This window comes from Coregonus lavaretus, assembly GCF_964263955.1.
Source record: "Coregonus lavaretus genome assembly, chromosome: 4".
NCBI lineage: Eukaryota > Metazoa > Chordata > Actinopteri > Salmoniformes > Salmonidae > Coregonus > Coregonus lavaretus.
In genome coordinates, this window is record NC_139991.1 from 67,602,410 (window position 1) to 67,625,612 (window position 23,203).

Sequence of the window (23,203 nt, forward strand, 5' to 3'; positions counted from 1 at the left end):
CTGTGATTGCCAACAAGGGTTTTGCCACCAAGTACTAAGTAATGTTTTGCAGAGGGGTCAAATACTTATTTCTCTCATTAAAATGCAAATCAATTTATAACATTTCTGACATGCGTTTTTCTGGATTTTTTTGTTGTTATTCTGTCTCTCACTGTTCAAATAAACCTACCATTAAAATTATAGAATTATCATTTCTTTGTCAGTGGGCAAACGTACAAAATCAGCAGGGGATCAAATACTTTTTTTCCCTCACTGTATATAGGCATTGTAAGATCTGACATGCGTCAGCAATGTCTGAGCAGGGGGACACAACCTTTATGACTACCATTTGTCATCACTTTTAAACGTTAACCCTTTATACTGACCTTGCCATGACCGTACAAAGAATAATATATATATATATATATATACTGCACAGTCATGCACAGTGGTATCGGGAGAGTATATTAACTTGGTCAGTTGAACAGTGAAAACACAGCTTTCAAAAATACAACAAAATTGTACAGGTATAAACACTTCAAAGTTAAATTCTTTAAAAAATACATCCATATAAGGTGGCAAATTTGTAAAATCATTTTGGTTTTCAGCATTCAATCGCTAATTGAACTTCAACAATTAAAAAACTATTATACTTTGGAAAATCAGCTAATCAATTCATAGCACTTGATTTTAAATTTCGCACCTTTTTCTTTGTTTACTTAACAAAGAATATGAAAAGAAGGAAACCCATGTATTCGCGATGGTGAATATAATATTTTTATATAATGGTTTATGTTTGTTTTAGCTTTGGTCTGGAGATGTGGAAACATGAAAATAACTGCTCCTTGATCAATCTGAAATTACAGCGCTTTAAAAGCATAGCTTCATGTCTCTGGTCAGTGTCCAAGTTGCGTGTGTGCGTGCAAACGTGTTCCTGGGCAGACAGCCTGCCTGGGCAGACAGCCCCTTTTTCTGAGTCTACTTGGTGTGGTCCTGTACCCACTGGCAGAGCCTAAGGCAGTAAGAGGGGGGGCTGACGGTAGAGAAGGCCTGCCCTGGGTGCCGCAGTCTCTTCCACCAATGCTCCAGCCTCTTCTTGAAGCTGTAGACAGTGAAGATGTCGATGATGCCCACAAAGTAGCGATGCTCCGGTCCATCAATGACGTGTAGCGGGTTCTTGAAGTTGGGCAGCAGCCGGCGGTTCTGGGCCTGGAAGTCCCTCAGCTCCATCGAATCTGTGACCGACCCGGCTGGCTGCTCATTACAGGTTCTCCCAGAAAGGGCACTGCCCGGGTCACTTCCTCCCCGTGACTCGGCAAAGCTGCAACTTCCTGTTCCGCCGTCCATCTCTGACACCAACAGGGTGGAGTCTTCCTCTGGGACCACCCCTGGAACAGTGGGCATGCCCGCATGGGTGGGGCTTGAGCCAGTGATCACTGACCTGAGAAGTTAAAGCAGAGATGGGGTAACCAGAATTATTAGAAACCAACATGGCCACCTGAAAAGGTTAAAGAGGAGAGCGTAACATAGAGCTAGAAAGAGGGCACACCTTCTCTTTGCCATGAACACTTCTGTGATAGCCCTCAATGGCACTGCCCATGCTATCTCCATTTAAAATAGTCAGTTTCTTCTTCTACTCAATGACACTGCCCATGTTAAAACAGGCTTTGTGGCAAGTACACCCTCTATCCATCTCTATGGAGGGTAAACAGAGTTATTAGAGTCATCATGGCCACCTGAGAGTGTCACGGATTCTGCCGAGGCTGCTCCTCCTCCTTGCTCTGGCAGGCTTCGGCGTTCGTCGTCCCCGGAGTACTAGCTACTGCCGTTCGATGTTATCAGTGTTTGTTTAGTTTTGTCTGTATTGGTTACACCTGTTCGGCATTATGTTAATTGTTTCCCTTATAATTACCCCTGTCTCTCATCTGTACTTTGTGTGTGATTGTTTTCCCCTTCACGGTTGTCTATTTTGTGAGCGGGTTATTTCCTCCCTGCGTGGAGTTATTTTCTGTGTCCTTTTGGATCCTTTTCGTATTAAAAGTACGTATCCGAGAGTTCTGTGTCCTGCGCCTGACTTCGTTTACCGCATCTCACAGACAGTCGTGACAGAGAGGTTAAAGAGGGGAGGGTAAGAGCCAAGCTATGGACCAGAGTGAGGCAGCATGGTCAACCTCACAGTGACCAGAGTGAGGCAGCATGGTCAACCTCACAATGACCAGAGGTGACTGATTTAGAATAGACAAATACTGGACAGTTGCTCTTGTGGTGGTTATGCATGTTATCATATAGCCAAGAAGTATACCGTATTTATGGTAACTACATGCCTGGAAGTCATTGGTTTTGTCCTGAAGAAAGACCAGGACCTGGGAACAAGATAGATCTTGACTTTACACAACTTTTTAGGCCTGAAATATTCACTTAAAGTGATTCTTTAAAGGTTTTGTATAATTACATTTTACATTTTTAGTCATTTAGCAGACGCTCTTATCCAGAGCGACTTACAAGAGCAATTAGGGTTAAGTGCCTTGCTTAAGGGCACATCGACAGATTTTTCACCTAGTCGGCTCGGGGATTAGAACCAGCGACCTTTCGGTTACTGGCACAACGCTCTTACCCACTAAGCTACCTGCCGCCCTACAGCCAGTAGTTTTGAAAGTAGTGCCCACGAGTCAAAACGGGTCCCCAAATATTGTGCACAAATGTGTACTACGTCATCCATTTTGTATTATATGTTACGAATTTGTACGTGCTTAAGATCCCAGACTGCATCTTTAAACGTCAAGAAAGAATGAAAGAAAAATACAATTTCCACCCACTTTTTTGTGCGCATGATAAGGGTGGCGAAGGAGAGGCCCTGGTGGCGTTCATCCTGGTGCAGGGGCTGATGGGCCACCAGGAGGCTGTAGTCCAGTACGTTGAGTCTCTGCAGGAACGACGTGTCAATCTCCACCTGCCGGAGCAGCCACGGCCGCTGCTGGTCTATCAGCACAAGCATATATATGGAATAACTGCATGTACCACTTACTACCCTGTTACAGTGTAATAACATGGGTTATTACAATGGATGTTACTCTACTATAAGCATTACCAGACTGGCCTATCTCAATTACTACAATACAATATACCTGTAAGATCTTTCTTGCCATTGTAATCAGTCATCTGGTACACGTAAATGACAAATCGCTTGCTGTAACATACGATGACAGGATTCGTTCCACTTACCCAGAGTGATGTACTGGCCCTTGAAGTTCAAGTCCTTGAGGACAACGATAACCTGGCTACCCTCTGGGGCGGGGTCTGTCCACCGGCTCACCTCACAACCCTTGATGTCATACCTGCAACAAAAGACAACAGACAACAAAGTCAGAATAACAGTGTTGCTTCCAGAGCCTGTAATACAGTCCCTACTCCAGACTTTTTGGTTTAACTCTGAAACAGGCTTACCTGGCATTGATTCGATCGTCGGGGTAAAAAACACTCTGCATTACAATAAAGTACTTCTGTGAAAAGGGTAAGACAAGGCATGAACAAATTAAGTTGTAGATAATAAATAATTATCATTATACACAATGTGCCTGTGAATAACAATCTATAATCAGTCAGTACCTTCCTCCTATGGGAAATGTTTATCCTGTGGACACCTTGAAAACAAATGGAAACTTCAGTCAGTCAAATGCAAAGCTAGAGGACTACAAACAGATACAAAGATTTTCCATGAGATGTGAGTCCATCCTGTTAGTCTTACCTAAGAACTTGACCAGCAGTGAATGGGGATATTTCTCTAGGTGCTCCATGTAGATTCTCAGGTTGGACAAGAGGAATTTCACCTCTCTCTTGTTCTGGGTCTTCAGGAAAAAACGCTTATCGTTCCTGGAAGAGAAAGACAGATGCAGAGATCAGCACAGGTAGTGAGTTATAATATATTTGTGTGCGTGTGTGTGTGTGTGTGTGTGTGTGTGTGTGTGTGTGTGTGTGTGTGTGTGTGTGTGTGTGTGTGTGTGTGTGTGCGTGTGTGTGTGTGTGTGTGTGTGTGTGTGTGTGTGTGTGACCTTAGTGTCTAGTGTGTGAGAGTGTGTTCTGTGTGTATTGTGTTTGAGTATAAACTTTGGCAAGACAGGAGTAACAATGGAACTTTTCTATATTTGCACTATACTGTATGTCTCTGTGTGGTGAGAGAGATATATACTAGCAGAAAAGGGGGAGATGAGGAGAGGAGTAGAACATGCTTACGCACGTGAGAAAGAAGTCAGCCTTGCTTTTGGAGTTGCTGATGAACTGCAGGTAGGAGCCGTCGGAGGAGAGAGAGTGCTGATACTCCTTTTCTGTCATCCCCAGGGAGCGACGCAAGCTGGCAAACACTGGCCCTGCAAACGTCTCCATTTTAAAGTCCTACAGAGAGAGGAGAGCGAGAGAGTTCTTATGAGTTAAGAACATCTGTTTCATCAGCAAAGAGTAATGGAAATAAGGTGGTATATACAGCAGCAAGGGTCATGGATGTAGGTCAGAAACAACCAAAGTCCAATAATAGATCCTTGAGGAACTCCACAAGATATCTTACCTGCTGTTTGCACAGACTTCTCTCTATCATATACAGTACCAGTCAAAAGTTTGGACACACCTACTCATTCAAGGGTTTTTCTTTATTTTACTATTTTCTACATTGTAGAATAATAGTGAAGACATCAAAACTATGAAATGACACATATGGAATCATGTAGTAATCAAAAAAGTGTTAAACAAATCAAATATATTTTATATTTGAGATTCTTCAAAGTAGCCACCCTTTGCCTTGATGACAGCTTTGCACACTCTTGGCATTCTCTCAACCAGCTTCATGAGGTAGTCACCTGGAATGCATTTCAATTAACAGGTGTGCCTTGTTAGAAGTTAATTTGTTGAATTTCTTTCCTTCATAATGCGTTTGAGCCAATCAGTTGTGTTGTGACAAGGTAGGGGTGGTATACAGAAGATAGCCCTATTTGGTAAAAGACCAAGTCCATATTATGGCAAGAACAGCTCAAATAAGCAAAGAGAAACGACAGTCCATCATTACTTTAAGACATGAAGGTCAGTCAATCCGGAAAATCTCAAGAACTTTGAAAGTTTCTTCAAGTGCAGTCGCAAAAACCATCAAGCGCTATGATGAAACTGGCTCTCATGAGGACCGCCACAGGAATGGAAGACCCAGAGTTACCTCTGCTGCAGAGGATACATTCATTTGAGTTACCAGCCTCAGAAATTGCAGAACAAATAAATGCTTAATAGACAAGTCACAGACACCAAATCACAGACACATCTCAACATCAACTGTTCAGAGGGGACTATGTGAATCAGGCCTTCTTGTTTGAATTGCTGCAAAGAAACCACTACTAAAGGACACCAATAATAAGAAGAGACCTGCTTGGTTCAAGAAACACGAGCAATGGACATTAGACCGGTGGAAATGTGTCCTTTGGTCTGGAGTCGAAATTGAAGATTTTTGGTTCCAACCGCTGTGTCATTGTGAGACGCGGTATGGGTGAACGGATGATCTCCACATGTCTATTTCCCACCGTAAAGCAAGGAGGAAGAGGTGTTATGGTGTGGGGGTGCTTTGCTGGTGACACTGTCTGTGATTTATTTAGAATTCAAGGCACACTTAACCAGCATGACTACCTGTCACGGTTTCGGCCGAGGCTGCTCCTCCTCCTGGTTCGGGCAGGCTTCGGCGGTCGTCGTCCCAGGAGTACTAGCTGCCACCGATCTATGTTTCATGTTCGTTTGGTTTTGTCTTGATGTTGTACACCTGTGTCTTGTTAGTCCTCGTTAGTGTCCTATTTAGTTCTCGTTGTGTGTGTTTGTATTTGTGTGTGATTGCTCTTCTGTTTCGTGTTGGAGCTACGTACTTCCCTCCAGTGTTTTGGAGAGGTTTTTCGCACATGTTAGTGCGCCGTTTGATTGACGCCTGTGTGCGCCGTTATTTCGCCTTCGGGCTTATTGTGCTTATTTTCTATGTGAATATTGCACTAAAGTCTTTTGGACTGAGCTTCTGCGTCCTGCGCTTGATTCATGCACCACACCCACCTTCAGCACCCCTTGACACTACCACAGCATTCTACAGCGATACGCCATCCCAACTGGTTTGGGCTTAGTGGGACTATAATTGTGATGGTTCCTGTTTTTCAACAGGAACCATCACACCTCCAGGCTGTGTAAGGGCTATTTTACCAAGAAGGAGAGTGATGGAGTGCTGCATCAGATGACCTGGCCTCCACAATCCCCCGACCTCAACCCAATTGAGATGGTTTGGGATGAGTCGGACCGCAGAGTGAAGGAAAAGCAGCAAACAAGTGCTCAGCATATGTGGGAACTCCTTCAAGACTGTTGGAAAAGCATTCCAAGTGAAGCTGGTTGAGAGAATGCCAAGAGTGTGCAAAGCAGTCATCAAGGCAATGGGTGGCTATTTGAAGAATATAAAATATATATATATATATATGTACAGTAAGGGAAAATAGTTTGCCCGCTGACAAAGAAATGATCAGTCTATAATTTTAATGGTAGGTTTATTTGAACAGTGAGAGACAGAATAACAAAACAAAAATCCAGAAATGTCAAGATTTTTATAAATTTTATAAATTGATTAGCATTTTAATGAGGGAAATAAGTATTTGACCCCCTCGCAATTAGAACGATTTCTGGCTCCCAGGTGTCGTTTATACAGGTAACGAGCTGAGATTAGGAGCACACTCTTAAAGGGAGTGCTCCTAATCTCAGCTTGTTACCTGTATAAAAGACACCTGTCCACAGAAGCAATCAATCAATCAGATTCCAAACTCTCCACCATGGCCAAGACCAAAGAGCTCTCCAAGGATGTCAGGGACAAGATTGTAGACCTACACAAGGCTGGAATGGGCTACAAGACCATCGCCGAGCAGCTTGGTGAGAAGGTGACAACAGTTGGTGCGATTATTCGCAAAAGGAAGAAACACAAAATAACTGTCAATCTCCCTCGGCCTGGGGCTCCATGCAAAATCTCACCTCGTGGAGTTGCAATGATCATGAGAACGGTGAGGAATCAGCCCAGAACTACACGGGAGGATCTTGTCAATGATCTCAAGGCAGCTGGGACCATAGTCACCAAGAAAACAATTGGTAACACACTACGCCGTGAAGGACTGAAATCCTGCAGCGCCCACAAGGTCCCCCTGCTCAAGAAAGTACATAAACAGGCCCGTCTGAAGTTTGCCAATGAACATCTGAATGATTCAGAGGAGAACTGGGTGAAAGTGTTGTGGTCAGATGAGACCAAAATCAATCAATCAATCAATCAATTTTATTTTATATAGCCCTTCTTACATCAGCTAATATCTCGAAGTGCTGTACAGAAACCCAGCCTAAAACCCCAAACAGCTAGTAATGCAGGTGTAAAATCGAGGTGTAAAATCAGGTGTAAAATCGAGCTCTTTGGCATCAACTCAACTCGCTGTGTTTGGAGGAGGAGGAATGCTGCCTATGACCCCAAGAACACCATCCCCACCGTCAAACATGGAGGTGGAAACATTATGCTTTGGGGGTGTTTTTCTGCTAAGGGGACAGGACAACTTCACCGCATCAAAGGGACGATGGACGGGGCCATGTACCATCAAATCTTGGGTGAGAACCTCCTTCCCTCAGCCAGGGCATTGAAAATGGGTCGTGGATGGGTATTCCAGCATGACAATGACCCAAAACACACAGCCAAGGCAACAAAGGAGTGGCTCAAGAAGAAGCACATTAATGTCCTGGAGTGGCCTAGCCAATCTCCAGACCTTAATCCCATAGAAAATCTGTGGAGGAAGCTGAAGGTTCGAGTTGCCAAACGTCAGCCTTGAAACCTTAATGACTTGGAGAAGATCTGCAAAGAGGAGTGGGACAAAATCCCTCCTGAGATGTGTGCAAACCTGGTGGCCAACTACAAGAAACGTCTGACCTCTGTGATTACCAACAAGGGTTTTGCCACCAAGTACTAAGTCATGTTTTGCAGAGGGGTCAAATACTTATTTCCCTCATTAAAATGCAAATCAATTTATAACATTTTTTACACGCGTTTTTCTGGATTTTTTTTGTTGTTATTCTGTCTCTCGCTGTTCAAATAAACCTACCATTAAAATTATAGACTGATCATGTCTTTGTCAGTGGGCAAACGTACAAAATCAGCAGGGGATCAAAAACTTTTTTCCCTCACTGTATAGAGAGAGAGAGAGATAGAGAGAGAGAACAACTGAATTACACATTTTTGGAAATCAACATACCTTATGTATTTGAGTGACTTCCAATCTGTAATCATCTTCCGACAATTCATCCTATGATAAAAGAAGAAACTGAATAATGGCTGCCTGTAAAATATTGAGAATAATTTGTGGATAGGAAAGAAAGAAACATTTCCAAGTGGTCTACAATCACTGTGGGTCAGATATATCTAACATTTTGCGTTCTTTAGGTTAAAAGAAGGCATTTGTTTTATGTTTTCGCTATTTTAAATGTTCTATTCACTACTCACATTCTGTGGATGTTCTACACAGAGACATTTTTAAAGATGAAAAAAATACAATTGACAGCAACGACAGTCCACCAACAACAGAAAATTACAGATACCTTTGCTGTTGAACATGTTTAGATTTCAACTTTTCATGAAATCTAAACATGGCGACACAAAATAAGCTAACATGTAGCATGGATCAACACGGTGTGTGTGTAAGAGAATACGTGAGTAAGAGACAACAGACTGGACATTCATGTATCACACTGCTGAGTCAGCAGGCTCCATTTGAATGTGTGTGTGTGTGTGTGTGTGTGTGTGTGTGTGTGTGTGTGTGTGTGTGTGTGTGTGTGTGTGTGTGTGTGTGTGTGTGTGTGTGTGTGTGTGTGTGTGTGTGTGTGTGTGTGTGTGTGTGTGTGTGTGTGTGTGTGTGTGTGTGTGTGAGTGTGTGTGTGTGAGAGAGAGAGAGAGAGAGAGAGAGAGAATAAAAAAAAACTCTTATTCAGCACCATAGGATCCAGCACAGCAACCAAACGCCAATGTAAAATGGTTGCTGCAAATTAGATCTCATGATTACACCCAACTCAAAGTCCCACTTGGCTCTAATATCAGCTTGGTCTCAGAGCATTTCATATTATTCTGTATGTAAATCCGAGACAGTCAATTTCGTATGATATGTTACATTTGGTATGGTTACATAAGATGGCTGCTTAAGCCAGAGATTGAGAGGTCGAATCTCATCACAGATAACTTTAGCATTTTAGCTAATTAGCAACTTTTCAACTACATACTACTTTTTAGGTACTTTGCAACTACTTAGCATGTTAGCTAACCCTTCCCCTAATCTTAACCTTTTTAGCTAACCCTTCCCCTAACCTTAACCCTTTAACCTAACTCCTAAACTTAAACTTAACCCTAACCCCTAGCCTAGCTAACACTAGCCACCTATCTAGAATTCATAACATTATCATATGTTTTGCAAATTCGTAACATATAACATGTTTTGCAAATTCGTAACATATAATACAAATTGTAATTTGTAACATATGATACCAAATGGGTGATGGACATCCACAAATTAATACATACCATACGAAACGTAACATATCATACTAAATGGAGTGTCTCGGATTTACGTACAGAATAATACGAAATACTCTGAGACCAGATTGTTAATATAATCCTGTTTTGTCACCCTTCTCCTCTGTAGGGACAACAACGGTGTTTGTCAGCTAAACAAAGCACAAGCTACTAATAGCCACCTCCCCTAGCTTAGCCAAATACTCTGTTCCAAACCGGATACTTACCAACTTTCCATCTGCCCTTGGTGCTGATGACTTTTGTGGATCTGAGGGCACCGGATAGGAGTAAGCAATATGGTAACGCCTCAATGCCTTCTCAGATCCGCAAGGGCAAGTCATCAGAGCAAATAGTATGGAGCAGGTTTTCAGTTTGGAATCGAAAGACGCCTCAATTATGTAAAGTCTAAATTGGGCATAGGTCTTAAACAAAACGATTGTTGCAGAGAACATGACATTGTAGTCAGTAGTAAGCTAACAATAAAAATAAATAAAAATAAAAACAAGCTGCAAACAAACTATGAGAACCATAACAGTTTGAGCATTTCTTATTAGAAAAGTCCAGGTAGTCACTCCCTGTTTCAGTCCATTTCTTCTGTTTGCTGCCTAATGAACATGACCCAGGGTTCTTCTGTCAGGGGCCTTTATCCATGAGTAATACAGGTGGATGGAACATGGCTCTGTGATTAGCTCCTTTTGTTCATGTTCCATCCCCACTCCTGTTGACCTTCTCATGGTCCTCTGGGGGAACTCGATGGGTGATGGAGGTGGAGTGAGTCCAAATGAATCCAGTTTATAGCCAAACAGGAAAATGTTGGCAATGGCATATGATAGGTGTATGTATGTATATTTTTTGTTTGTTTGGTCCATCTAAAATGTGTTTTTGACTAGTTTCAGACCACTGTACATGATTATACACACTGACAACAAGATGCCCAGTTCAAACTGTCTATCACTTGTGGGCCTTGTAAAACATCTTAATCTACCAAGTGTTTGCACTGGGTGCGACGTTTGTACAGTACCTGTACAAAGGCATTAAACACAGAGGGTTAAAAATAAGTGTAAATGAAGACAGTCTCGTGTTCTACCTTTGTTTTGAGTGTTTTATCCCTTACTGAAAAAACAGGTCTGACTTTTAACGTGGTGCAAATATGCTTAGTAAAATGTACTTAGAATACTTGCACTACACCTTAATGTGACCCGTGGTTGGAGCTCACCGGTGGCGGGTTGTCGATGGTGGTCTGCACGGCTGCAGAGAGGCCTTCCTTCATCATAGAGGTGAGGCTGTAGAACTCGTGCTGCTGGTCAATCTCAAACAGACCTAGTAGCTTCCATTGCTGCCTCAGGCCCCCCCACATCGTCCTCTTCACTGTCCCAGTCCTCCGCGTCCCCCCCGCCGGACCCCCAGACATCTCCATCTGGGGTGGGGATGACACACACACACACACCAGAATGAGTGCTCAAGCACCAGCATTTGCAACCATCTCTACAAAATACCACATCACTAATAGGGCTGTTTTTCTCCATTAAAATGTAATGCCATTTACAAAGAAAAGACAACTACACAGGTAAGACCACGCAGGTTGGTCTTCCTATCGATTAACATGCGTGGTAACTCATTGCTGGGCAAACCAGAGGTTGACAGTAACTGGCGTGTCCTAGAGAGACCTGGGCTGCCTGTGGCATGCAGAAAGTGACCACGGCAACAAAAGTGCAATGGCTCTATAGGCCTCAGAGAATGGAGAGCTTTTATTGGCCTGATATTGACTGACAGTGAAATCGAACAGGCCACATCCATTTGACCACAGCAGCCTTTCCTACAGTACGTTTGGAACAAGCGAGTGGGGGGTAACTAAGGATTGTGAATATAGGCTAGTGTACAGGGGCGGACTGGGACCAAAATCAGCCCTGGCATTTCTAACACACCGGCCCCTTTTTTCCCTTGAGGCTCCCACACCGGTCCATATTTTTCCTAGAGGCCCCTACACCAGGCAATTTTTTCCTTGACGCCCCCATTATTAGCCAAATAATTATCATTTTGTGCAAAAAACCTGAGTTAGGCATGCCCGCTGGGCTACAAATGAACCAGATTGCCAGTCCACCCCTGCTAGTGTATCCCCTCCTTCCCCCACATGGGGTATGTAAATATGAACCTCCAGTGATCATGGATCAACCAGCTGTCTCCTTGACAACAAGCAGGAGAGCTACAGGTCTGTTCAAGTCCCTAGGGCCTAGATGTAGCTGTTGCTCTCAATGCGCCCCTGCAAGCCCTAGGGGCACTTTATATGTTCAAGCACAGTGGCTGTAACTAATAAGGTCCTTGTTTTGGAGAGTACCCAGCTTCAAGCATCTATTAGCAAAATAACCATTTAATTAGTAGTTTTATGATGTTAATCATGATGAATCAATGCTAAACCATTGATAAAACATAGGGAAGAAAATAGGTTGTTTTTATCAACATGTCAGAATCTTTTCATGAGGACTCCCTACAATTTGAGTATCTGCACTGCTCTATATTGACCCACTGACCAGTGGAACCGACTTGACACCACACCCACAGCAGTAGGCTATACCAGCATAATAAAGTAGGCCTACACCTTTTGCCATATAGAAATAACCTATACATGTAAGGTATACAATAATATATGGGCTATTATAGGACTGGCCATACATTAAAACAATAGGCTAAAAAAGGTTATTGCATGCGCATAACGGTGGAACAGCCAACAATTCTGATAATGTTGGACGGATGGTTTCAATATGGGGGTATTCTTTGCTGCCTAAATTAAACTTTTCACACACAATTCGGATACATCATTCTGTCGTCTATCCGGTGCCTGTCATTACCATTGCGCGCATGGAATAGATACCAACGGGTAAATTTAGCATGAATAAAAAAACTACAGCAGGCTACGTCCATATGGTCCAAAACATATCGTAACAAAACAAGCAATATTTAAATAATATTTGCGTTAACATTAGTAATAGATATTCCAGAATAGGAAGATTCTTGCCTCAGTTTGGTTCATCGATGCCGCTAATTTAGGTCCTCCCGTGTCCGCTCTATGGTTTCCGAGATCAGCGCATTCCTCCTATCCACGATTGACATAGCAATCCGTTCTTTCAATGAATGCGCGCAAGCAGGGATGTAGCGATACTGACACTGCGCGGAACCCCAAAAAAACTGCACCAGAAATCTCGTTCCACAAAGCATTACCTCATGTTTGTTAGCTGGAAAAACTCGGGCACACAGATTATATTAAAACGCCATATAGGACCAATTTGATGAGGAATCGTTTGATATGATCAATGATATGACCTGAATATTCAATGTATAGACTACACAATTTAAAATGATTATTTGAGTCAATTCACTTTGATTACACACCACATTCTAAACATTGAAATCCTGAATAAATTGTGCCAGAATTATCAATATAATTTTTTTATTTCGTGAACACAAAGGACCTTTAGCCTATACACCATCCACATTTGTAGATCTTGTTTTGCTCAACAGACTTTAGAAAATGGGCTATCATATCAGATGCTGAGTTTTCTTGTACTTGAACTAGCCAAGCATTTAATGGTATTTCAAAGCATGACAGATTCCCTAATTTGCCACACTGAGTATTTACAATACCAAGTAATTGTGTGGACATAATAAACATGCTTGGATATCAATTGGGCCCTTTCAGTCTGAGTAGACTACAGTTACTAATTAAACAATTGATATTGGTCATTCTTAGCAACATAAGAACTCAAAATAAATCTTGAAGTCTTAAAACAGTGCCTGAAAAGACATCCAAAATGTGGTGAAAAGGGATGCCACAGTGAAACATTATGAAGCCAGATTTTATCTAGGGCTGACCACATACAGTGAAAGTGAATACCAACGCATTGATTTCATCCCTGGCAAAGTGACAATGCCCCTTACGGACAAATATAGCATCTGCAGCCATGCAGGGATTGACATTAAGGGCTGCCCTATTGCCTGGGGCAAGTGAACTGAGCAGTCTCACAAATTCGGCCTGCTCTGAGTTTGCCCCATTGGGCAAGTGATAAAAAATAAATACATATAGAAAACAATCAAACTGCAAAGAATTCCAGTAGCCTAAAGCTGATCTTTCTGGTTCGTTCCCATTGTTTACGCAAAAGACAGACAATTTATGGCATTTATGGCAGTCGGGCAAGTTGAGCCTGCTCTGAGAATGTTTTTATTGATAACAACCAAAATACAAATAATTCCAGTACTGATCTTTCTGATTCCTTCCCTATGTGTAGGTGAAAGGCAGGCAATATATGGCACTTGTGTGTGTAAATAACTAATTTACATTTTCAGGGAAATTATCATAATCTTATGGCAATCCCAAAAATACTTCTGACTTGCCCGATGGGCAAGTGACTTTCAGACTTTAACGTCAATCCCTGCCATGTGTTGCCAACAGCAAGGTTGTGGGTCTGAATAAGGAGAAGGGATAGAATGTGGTGGCAGCAGCTCTTCGTCTTGTCTTATGTCTTTCAGTCATTAGATGTTTTCATCAGCTGTCAAAGAGAAGCAGTCAAGACTTTATTTTTGGTTTCTCCCGATGGAATGTTGGAAAGAAGCTGGAACCAGGGAGGTTCTAGTGAAGCTACTGTTGTATAACTAATAGTGTCTCTGTGACACCATCCCTCTTAGTCCACCTTAGGCCTGCGGTTCTTCCAGGTGACCACTCCAATGAAGGTACCTGAGGAGAGGAGAGAGAATGTCTGAGGTTACTCTCTTTAAAAGGAGAATAATAAGTTCTCACCAAGGCCAGACTGAACTACAGTGGTGGCACCCTTGCACTTTTAATTAATTCCCCATTTCTTCTAAAATACATTGAAATTGGAAAAAAAGTTTGGTCTCCACACATTTGTTGTATTGTCAACAATGCAGAACCAATGTTTTTTTTTTTGGGGGGGGGATGTTTATTAAGAACATTTAAACAAATGGCATATAAAAAATTATAGGTTTTCGATGGGATTCAGATCTGGACTCGTTGCTGCCCACTCCAGGACAGTCCAGTGTTTATTCTTGAACCATTCCTGGGGGCTTTATGATTTGTGTTTGGGTTGTTGTCCTGCTGGAAGACCCACAACCTTCAACAGAGACCCAGTTTTTGGACAATGGGTTGAACAATGCACTCCAAAACACCTTGATAATGTGCTGATTTCATTATGTCTTACACACGTTTAATGCCCCCAGTACTAGTGGCATCAAAGCAAAGCATTCAAAGCATTAGCGAACATCCCCCATATTTGATTGTAGGGAGGGTGTTCTTTTCTTTGAACGCTTAATTTGGTCATTGGTAAACATAGGAAGACTCCACTGCTGAAAGAGATAAGAAAGCCCCATTGAACTTTGCAAAACCCCATCTAAACATGCCTAAATCCTGGGAAAATGTTCTGTAGACCAATGAAACAAAATTAGAGCTCTTTGGCAATACATCAGCGCTATGTTTACCGATGACCAAATAAAGCATTAAAAAATGTTCTGGAGTGGCCAGCGATGAGTCCAGATCTGGATCCCTTCAAAAACTGTTTTTTTTTGTTGTTGTTATCTTCGCAAAAGGATGTTTAACCAAATATTAGCTCCTGGGTGCCAAAAATGTTGTCCATGCCATTTGTTTAAATTTTCTTAATTAAACATTGTAAACTTAAGTTTCCCCCACAAAAAATTGTTCTGCCATGTGACAATCCAATAACAACGTGTGGAGACAATGTTTTTTTTCCAAGTTCAACTTATTTTAGAAGAAATGGGAAATTATTTAAGAAAGGTGCAAGGCTACCAATATATTTGGCCACTACTGTAGGTGCCACACATATTCACCAATTTGGGTGTATCGCATATAGATCTGTTCATGCCCAGTTAGGATGTTCTGTGATTTGTAGACCACCAGATAGTAATCTCAGCTGCACCTAGCTCAGGGAGGTCCTTGTGAACAAGCAGAATGCCTTATATCCTATGTCTATCCAGTCCTTTCAGATGTACAGGCTGAGGGTAGGGAACAGGGAAGGGAGCAAAACACTAGATTAGAACCCATCCAATGTAGCATTCTAGAACTCACCTACACAGAGCAGCAGTATCAATGCTGCGATCCCAGGTAGAATGACAGAGTACTCCCGTGGAAGGAAATACTGGTGGACCACATGATCGCTGTCCACGAAGGGCTTGAAAAGGTACAATATCCCACATGAGTTAGTGGACACAAAAAATAAATAATCTTCTATTGGATTCCTGGCAACGAGTTTAACTTGCAGATCTATAGCATGGTCCCAGAATTGTTTGTGCTGTCTTGCCAACTCATTGGCAGGCGTTGGGGTAAATCCATTTGAATTAAATCACTTTTTAACAGCATCCAGGGTGCTACACTAACTTTTTCCACGGGTGGCACAGGTGCTACCAACCTTCTCAAAAGTTGGTAGCACCAGCACATGATTTGGTCGAACAAATATTTTTATTTTTAAAAAAGAAAATCGATAATGCCTGCCCTGTGTCCCATGATGTGTCTGCATTCCATACAGAACCAGGCTAATAATGACTAGCAATATTTTAAATTGTCCTTACATTGATTTGGATATATTTACTGTAACAGCAAAGAAAAGAGACTTAAAATAAAGTGCCATGTGTCTGCTAAATCCTCTAGAGGGCAGAATTTGGAAAAACGACACGATACCAAAACAATTCCACTGCAAAACAAAAAAAAGCAGGGATAAGGACTGTGATTTCCCCCAGTTTTTCGCTCTCAAAATCACACCCTTTTAATAGAAAAACAACAACATTGGATGTTCTAAGTCCACAACAATGCTTAAAAACCACATCAGGGGATTATGTGTGTCCTCTGTAGCTCAGCTGGTAGAGCACGGCGCTTGTAACGCCAAGGTAGTGGGTACGATCCCCGGGACCACCCATACACAAAAATGTATGCACGCATGACTGTAAGTCGCTTTGGATAAAAGCGTCTGCTAAATGGGATATTATTATTTATTTTATTTATTATTTTTGAGGTCTGTGAAAAAACATTTTTTTTATTTTTGGTGTAGTTACCCTTTATTTCAGGTGCGCATCAGCCAGACTGTTGTGTTTGACTAGAGGTGTTTCTGTAGCCATAGGCGGTGCGTGAGTTTCAAGTATGGGGAAGCAAATATTCACTATAAAAATGCACCTTTATAATAAAACATTCCATGCATCATCGCATTTGCAGACTTATGTAAAATAGCTTACTATTCCTAATGTGCTGAGTAGATTAGATAGTCATAATTTAAGCTAATAATATAACTCAATCACTTCGCAAAAAATACTGTGTAATGCATGGCTGAGTGCGCAGTAACGTAGATTAGACCTAGGCTATAACGGAATTGTTTCTTGGCCATTTCTAAACACATTTCATGCAATTCTACTACACTTTAAAATGACTGGAGACATTAGCAGAATCTTTTTTGATCTGAAAAAAATGACAGGGTAGCCTACTCTGCTGACACTGACAAACAGATCAATAAAAACGACGTTGTCTGATCCATATAATAGGCCTACGAGAAGGGGCGACAAACAGCCTACACTATGACGTCCATCTAACCTGGAGGAGGAAATTATTGTCCATCAACACATTTTCAAGTGGCATTGAACCAACAACAATAAAGAGTGAATATGTACACTCACCGGGGAGAAGGAAGATGCTCTCCACTGGTGCTAATAAGATAGGCTATACTGTTCAAACAATTAAGTTGAGAGTTTTCATAACTATAAAAGACAGATTATAGTATTTTAATTGTATTCTGTTTACAGCAATAGCCATTTGCTTTCCAAACTGATGAAATATTGCGATATGGCTGGCTGGGCCTCTACCTTTCACTGACAGCCGCAACTCAACAAATTGCAGGCCCTTCCGACTGTAGGCAATGAGATTTAAAACAATCCACAGCTTATTTTTTTAAAAGAAGCTAATGATCCTCTGTGGCCAAATCATGCTTATTTTCAATGATTTAATGTATTTCTGTAGGCTAATTTGGCTATATAATTTTGGCAATTGAATTAAATGTACTTTAGGGGAAGCTTAGCTTATGAACAGGCCGCCTATGTCTGTAGGGCACTTGTGATGGAGTTTTCAAAACAAAATGGCCACTGGATTGATACAAATAATCATGATTATTAGGAATAGTAGCCATAGGTTACTTTGTAGTTACCTTTTAATTGCCTTTCCATCTACCCAAAGAACGTTAAGCATCACTAACGGCTAAACAACGTATACACACACACAGACAGGGTCATTCCCGTGCCATTGTTCTCTTCAGAACGTTGGTTTATTTTTGGTCAATTGTACATTACTGTGATAAAAATAAAAAATAAATCAAATGTGAACCAAAAACGAATGCGAACAGGTCAACTCTTTCACCGGTACCCTTGCGACCAATTAAAAATGTGTTGCACATTTTCTTTTTTTTACATTTACGTCATTTAGCAGACGCTCTTATCCAGAGCGACTTACAGTTAGTGCATATATATTATTATTATATATATTTTTTTTTATACTGGCCCCCCGTGGGAATCGAACCCACAACCCTGGCGTTGCAAACGCCATGCTCTAACAACTGAGCTACCTCCCTGCCGGCCATTCCCTCCCCTACCCTAGACGACGCTGGGCCAATTGTGCGCCGCCCCATTGGTCTCCCGGTTGCGGCCGGCTACGACAGAGCCTGGATTCGAACCAGGATCTCTAGTGGCACAGCTAGCACTGCGATGCAGTGCCTTAGACCACAGCTGTAAAATCTATATTTTTTGTTATTGAAAATATATTTCACAGCGATTTAGATGGTACAATGATTCCCTACACTAGTCAGTGCTTGTTTTCTCACAAAAACTCAAATTGAGCGAACAGTGTAGAATTTTAGCAACCAGGAAATTAGCAATTTCCACTATATAGCACAGCCACAAAATCAGAACAGATTTCCCAGTTTGACAACAGATGACGGTCTGGCGGGAGAAGTCAATAGGCGAATATCACAGTCAGTCACAACATTGGCGGGTAAGTAATACTGTGAAACACTATCATTCCACTATTAGCACCAGATATTACAACAACAAAAAATCCTATGTGTAGCAACTTTAAATGGTCATGTCTATTCTATTATCTATAATTCTATGATTTCAATAGGTTTCCTATGGAGGATTGACAGGATAATTTAGAACAACAGATATTCCCATTCAAGTCAACATTATCGGATGTGTGGACCTCCAATCATCTTTGTGGTACCATTTGAAAGTTGAAACTTCAATTGTATTCACATTTTAGTACATTTATCAGCCAAAACATGACACTCATCCTGTTTTCAATAGCATTTTGTGTCTCAACCGATGGCGGGCGCAACACAAAAACCTTAGATAATGTAAAATAGGTTCTAAGCTACAACAAATGTGAACATGAAAAAAATCTGAGTTTATGCATTTTTAGATAATTGTTTAGATAATGTCTATAAAAAAATACTTTAAAAAAATAAATATATAAAATAGTTTAATAACCCTGTTTGTAGGCTTTTAAATTATATCAATCTCAACTGTTTATCTTTTCCAGTGAGGAAGACATGTATGTCTCATGGTATGGTGGTGTATGCAAAATGGGTCAACTTTGAGCGACTTTATTTCTCGAATTTTTGGACATTCAGGCCCGAAAACTAACTTTGAGAACTTCTACAATGGGCAAATATTTTTCGAATCAAAAGGCGTGCTGTCAAAATGTGATTGAATTGAAATGGATTTACCCGTTGGCAAGACAGCACAAACCAATTTTGGACCAGAATAGCAGTTCTAGGCTATACCTAGCTACAGATTGTTATACCAGATAATGCGATTTAACCAAATACTTTTCGCATCCATTACTGGGAGTTACAGGATAGGTACTGTTTGGTGTAGGACAGAGAATCTTCGACCAACCTTAGCGATACTGTCTTCGTCCTCGATTCGTAGAAACAGGAGGACCAAGACAGTATCGCCAAGCTTGGTTGAATATTGTCTGTGCTACACCAAATAGTACCTATCCTGTAACTCCCAATAATGGATACCAAAATCTTTGGTTACATCACATTATCTGGTGTAACAATCTGTAGCTAGGCTATACTTACCACACAGGAGACTGCTGAGGGGAGCACAGCTCATAATAATATCTGGAATGGCATGGTATCAATCCCCAATGTGTTGGATGTATTTAATACCATTCCACTCCAGCCATTACCACGAGCATGTGCTCCCCAATTAAGGTGCCACCAACCTCCTGTGACCTACCAGTATGATGACCCATATTGTGTAGTATGTAAACAATAGAAGGCTGAAGCCAACCAGGCTCATGCCAACTGCTCGATCCGCCCCGGTTGCCTGCAAGAAATGAAGACAATGTATGAGTGTGAGGTTAAACAGAGAAAATAGCCTATAAAGCTATTTTTGAGATATTAATAGAGTACCAGATTTTGCGTCATAATACCCATAAAACCTAGCGGTCAAACAGGGAAATGGTTCCAATCATTTTCCCGCCATTCATTTGTCCTGTAGGGGATTTTAGAAACACTTAAAATAAGGGCTGTGTTTCGTGTAGGCTTACCCTGGCGTGACGTTTTGATAACCGGGTAAATCTCTCTCAGACAAGGTGACTTTTCTCAATATATTCGCCTGTATTTACCCCTAACAAATGAAACGCAAATTAGCTGATATCATAATGAACTACAAATGCCATGATCTGGACGAGACTGCCGAACTGAGGCAAACATAAGAATCTCATGATTAACTATCTAATGTTAGCTAAATGTAGTAATGAATAAATTGGAGAATTTTCTTTAAATATACCTGTTAGCAAAGGTGCCAGCTAGAGATGACATGCAGGAGCTTGCAGGGATTAGTAGTCTTGCATGATGTCTACTTTGATGCAAATTATCATTTTCAAATCTGAGTAAATAGAGCCGAATATATTGATAAGTCACCTTTTCCGAGCGTGATTTACATGGTTATCAAAACGTCACGCGGGGGTAAGCCTAGATGAAACACAGCCCTTAAGTGTTTCTAAAATCCCCTATGGGAAAAATGTATGGTGGAACATTTTGAACGATTTCCCAGTTTGACCGATAGGTTTTATGGGTATTATGACACTTCCAATGTGGGGCTCTTTAGGCTAGCTATTACTAGAACAGCATTCTTGGTCAGCCTGGCTGGATAGTCGAGCAAGGTAGTTACAACGTTTCCTTTCAGAATCTGGCCGGGTGATAAGATGAACCATGCACAACACATGAAAAAGACGATAGTGTGATAGCTAGCTGTCCGTAACTACCATACTGTTCAGACATGTTTGGGCGATTATAGCAAGCTAACGTTAGTATCTAGCTAACAAGTTCGTGCAACTCTTCTGGCTTTCACTTGGTCTCTGAAGCTTCCCTAACGACATTTTATCAGCTAGTCCGTGGACAATTAAATAGGCTTGTGGATATAAAATAAATAGTAGCGCTATACAGGTTATCACAAAATGTCTAGTAGCTCTGGCAAATTTCTTTCACCATTTCTGACGTGTTTCTGCGTTCGTTTCACTTCCGCAAACTGCAATCGTGACCCGGATGTTAAAAAGCGAGAACTGTTGGGTTACTGCTAGTCTGTTCACTGTAGGTTACTATATGAAAGAGTTCAATAATGCAATTTATAGAATCTAAAGAATGTATCTAATCAACAAAATATTAGGTTTAGGCCTACCAATATTGTAGGCTATTGCTCAATGTGTACCCTAATCCTTATTGCATAGAAAAATCACATTTAATTTTAAAAAACGTCACGCACAGCAGAGTAAGCAATTGGTTCATATTAAATAAATAAATGAGGATAACAAAAATCATGCATACTAGTATTAGGATTTGCAGCATTGATTTGTACCGTTATGACAGTGAAAGGGTAGAGAAATGATTGGCCACTGATTAGATACATGGTTTTATCAGAATGTGCGGATGAGACAACGCTACGATTCAAACAGGTAGAACAAGTAATTGGTCATATTACATTATTTTGGTGGTTGAAAAAAAGTTTATAAATATATATAAAATCTCATTACAAAATATTGTTAAACTAAAACGTTGTCATTGGTCATACTGTACATATTATTTAAGTGGTAAAAAAAAAAAGTTAAACGTATATATACATAAAATATTGTTGAACTACAAAGTTGGCATTGGTCATATTGTACATATATTTCAGTGATTGAAAAAAGTTACAATATATATAAAATATACAAAATATCATTAACTTTTGTTCAACTAAACGTTTTTTTTCTTCTTCAAGTTTACAAAAATTAAAGACAACATTAAAGACAAGTACAGTGTAGTTATATTCTCTCAATTTTCTATTCATTATATCAAATTCAATGGATTTTTTTTTCCCAGATTTTTTTTTAACCTTGTAAAAGCATACTCCCATAGTTTTTTGCGGGTAGCCACCACACTTCTATCATCTCCCACCCCACCCGTAGCCAAATTGCTACAAGAATGGCTGCAGCAAGGATGTCACTCGATCGTCCCTGCGTGGCAGTCTCTCCATGAACTCACGGGTGGCCTTGATGGAGCCATGCATCCCCCAGGTCTCCACCATCAGCTCTGCAAGCTCCTCCGGACTTTTTCGTCCCTCCAGAGCACTCTTGGTGATTGGCTTTTGCTCCTTATTCCTCATCATTGACTTAAGCCTCTTCATTTCATCCTTTGACAGATCACCCAGTATTTCACACAGATTCTTTATCCACTGCTGCTCAGTTAATCTTTTCACCTGAGCAGCATTATCTGCTGAAAGTACAGGAGGAGACATGGTGAGAGCTGTGTGGCCAGGAATGTATTTAATGCAGCAGACAGATGAGATAACATCAGTAGCCTACATTCTGAGAAGATGGTTATCAGATTGAAAGTAACGTAGGAGAGCGGTACAGGTTTAAAATTATGATAAAGCAAATATCCTGTCTGACTGGTTGGTCAGAGGGAAACAGTTACCCCGTGGTGTGTTGAGAATCACTCGGCGAGTCCAGCGTTTCCGCTTCTTTAGCTTTGTTGTCTCCCAAATGTTCATCTTGAGTTCTGTGACACCACAGTTCAAGAAGACCTCAAAGGTGGCGTGTTGGTATGGGCAATGTGCAATGTGCAAAGTGTATTTCTGAAAGAGTAAGTGAAGGAACATGTGAAAGAGAAAATAATTAGAGAGAGATGGATGAATGGTATGGTTAGTCCTAATGAAAGGCAGAATAACGTTACATTAGCAAGATGTCTCTGGTTTGCTGTTCCACTTACTTTGGGTTGGACAGAAAAGCCCTGTTTGAGGTCAGAAGTCACACTATATTTTGCTGTGGGTGTCAGCATACAGGATGAGCTGGTCTTAATAAATGTGAACTCTTTGTGCTGATTTTCCACCTATGAGAAAAATATTTTATGACTCAAACAGACAGATGAAAGAGGGTTTAGGAATGCTGAATCCCAAAACAGGCCCTTCATCCTCCCCCTCACCCCTCCATTTGCACGTTCACACACGCCTCTGTCATATGCACAAGTGTCCGAATGCTGAAGGAGTGACAATTATTAAGGGTGGCATGGGCTAATTAGACCCTTTATTTGATCCCCTTTCCACTCT

The 23,203-nt window shown here is 41.1% G+C and overlaps 3 protein-coding genes across 4 annotated transcripts in view; all 3 read right to left on the reverse strand.

Annotated features, from left to right (window-relative positions):
* Window positions 1–957: 957 nt before the first annotated feature.
* Window positions 958–10,973, reverse strand: pip5kl1 (phosphatidylinositol-4-phosphate 5-kinase-like 1; the record flags this gene model as incomplete). Its single annotated transcript, XM_084160521.1, has 9 exons — window positions 958–1,420; window positions 2,796–2,958; window positions 3,202–3,314; window positions 3,424–3,479; window positions 3,586–3,620; window positions 3,725–3,849; window positions 4,214–4,368; window positions 8,250–8,300; window positions 10,773–10,973. 9 exons carry the CDS (start codon window positions 10,971–10,973, stop codon window positions 958–960), a joined length of 1,362 nt encoding a protein of 453 aa, XP_084016647.1.
* Window positions 10,974–13,751: 2,778 nt separating this feature from the next.
* On the reverse strand, window positions 13,752–21,174 carry LOC311128463 (dolichol phosphate-mannose biosynthesis regulatory protein-like). The gene is made up of 4 exons (XM_084160618.1): window positions 21,109–21,174; window positions 19,853–19,942; window positions 15,645–15,747; window positions 13,752–14,282 (listed from the first exon to the last, which is right to left on the reverse strand). Exons 1-4 carry the CDS (start codon window positions 21,109–21,111, stop codon window positions 14,230–14,232), a joined length of 249 nt encoding a protein of 82 aa, XP_084016744.1. The 5' UTR covers window positions 21,112–21,174; the 3' UTR covers window positions 13,752–14,229.
* A 698-nt stretch (window positions 21,175–21,872) lies between these two features.
* The window catches only part of LOC311127592 (uncharacterized protein), a 44,912-nt gene continuing 43,581 nt past the window's right edge, over window positions 21,873–23,203 (reverse strand). The window contains exons 18-20 of one of the 2 annotated variants that reach the window (XM_084159410.1): window positions 22,867–22,986; window positions 22,573–22,732; window positions 21,873–22,368 (exon numbers count right to left, since the gene is read on the reverse strand). In XM_084159410.1, coding sequence (XP_084015536.1) covers window positions 22,073–22,368; window positions 22,573–22,732; window positions 22,867–22,986 — 576 coding nt within the window. In that variant the 3' untranslated portion in view covers window positions 21,873–22,072. Of the gene's footprint in view, window positions 22,372–22,572; window positions 22,733–22,866; window positions 22,987–23,203 lie in introns of both variants that reach the window. The other variant, XM_084159409.1, reaches the window with a different exon arrangement.

Bases quoted from the DNA above. Each gene is read 5' to 3' on its own strand.
- LOC311128463 (XM_084160618.1), bottom strand. The intron at 15,748-19,852 runs GTAGGTCACAGG...TACCTTTTCAAG, and splicing joins CAATATGGGTCATCATACTG to CCCTTCGTGGACAGCGATCA. The intron at 14,283-15,644 runs GTGAGTTCTAGA...TCCTCTCCTCAG, and splicing joins GATACTGCTGCTCTGTGTAG to GTACCTTCATTGGAGTGGTC.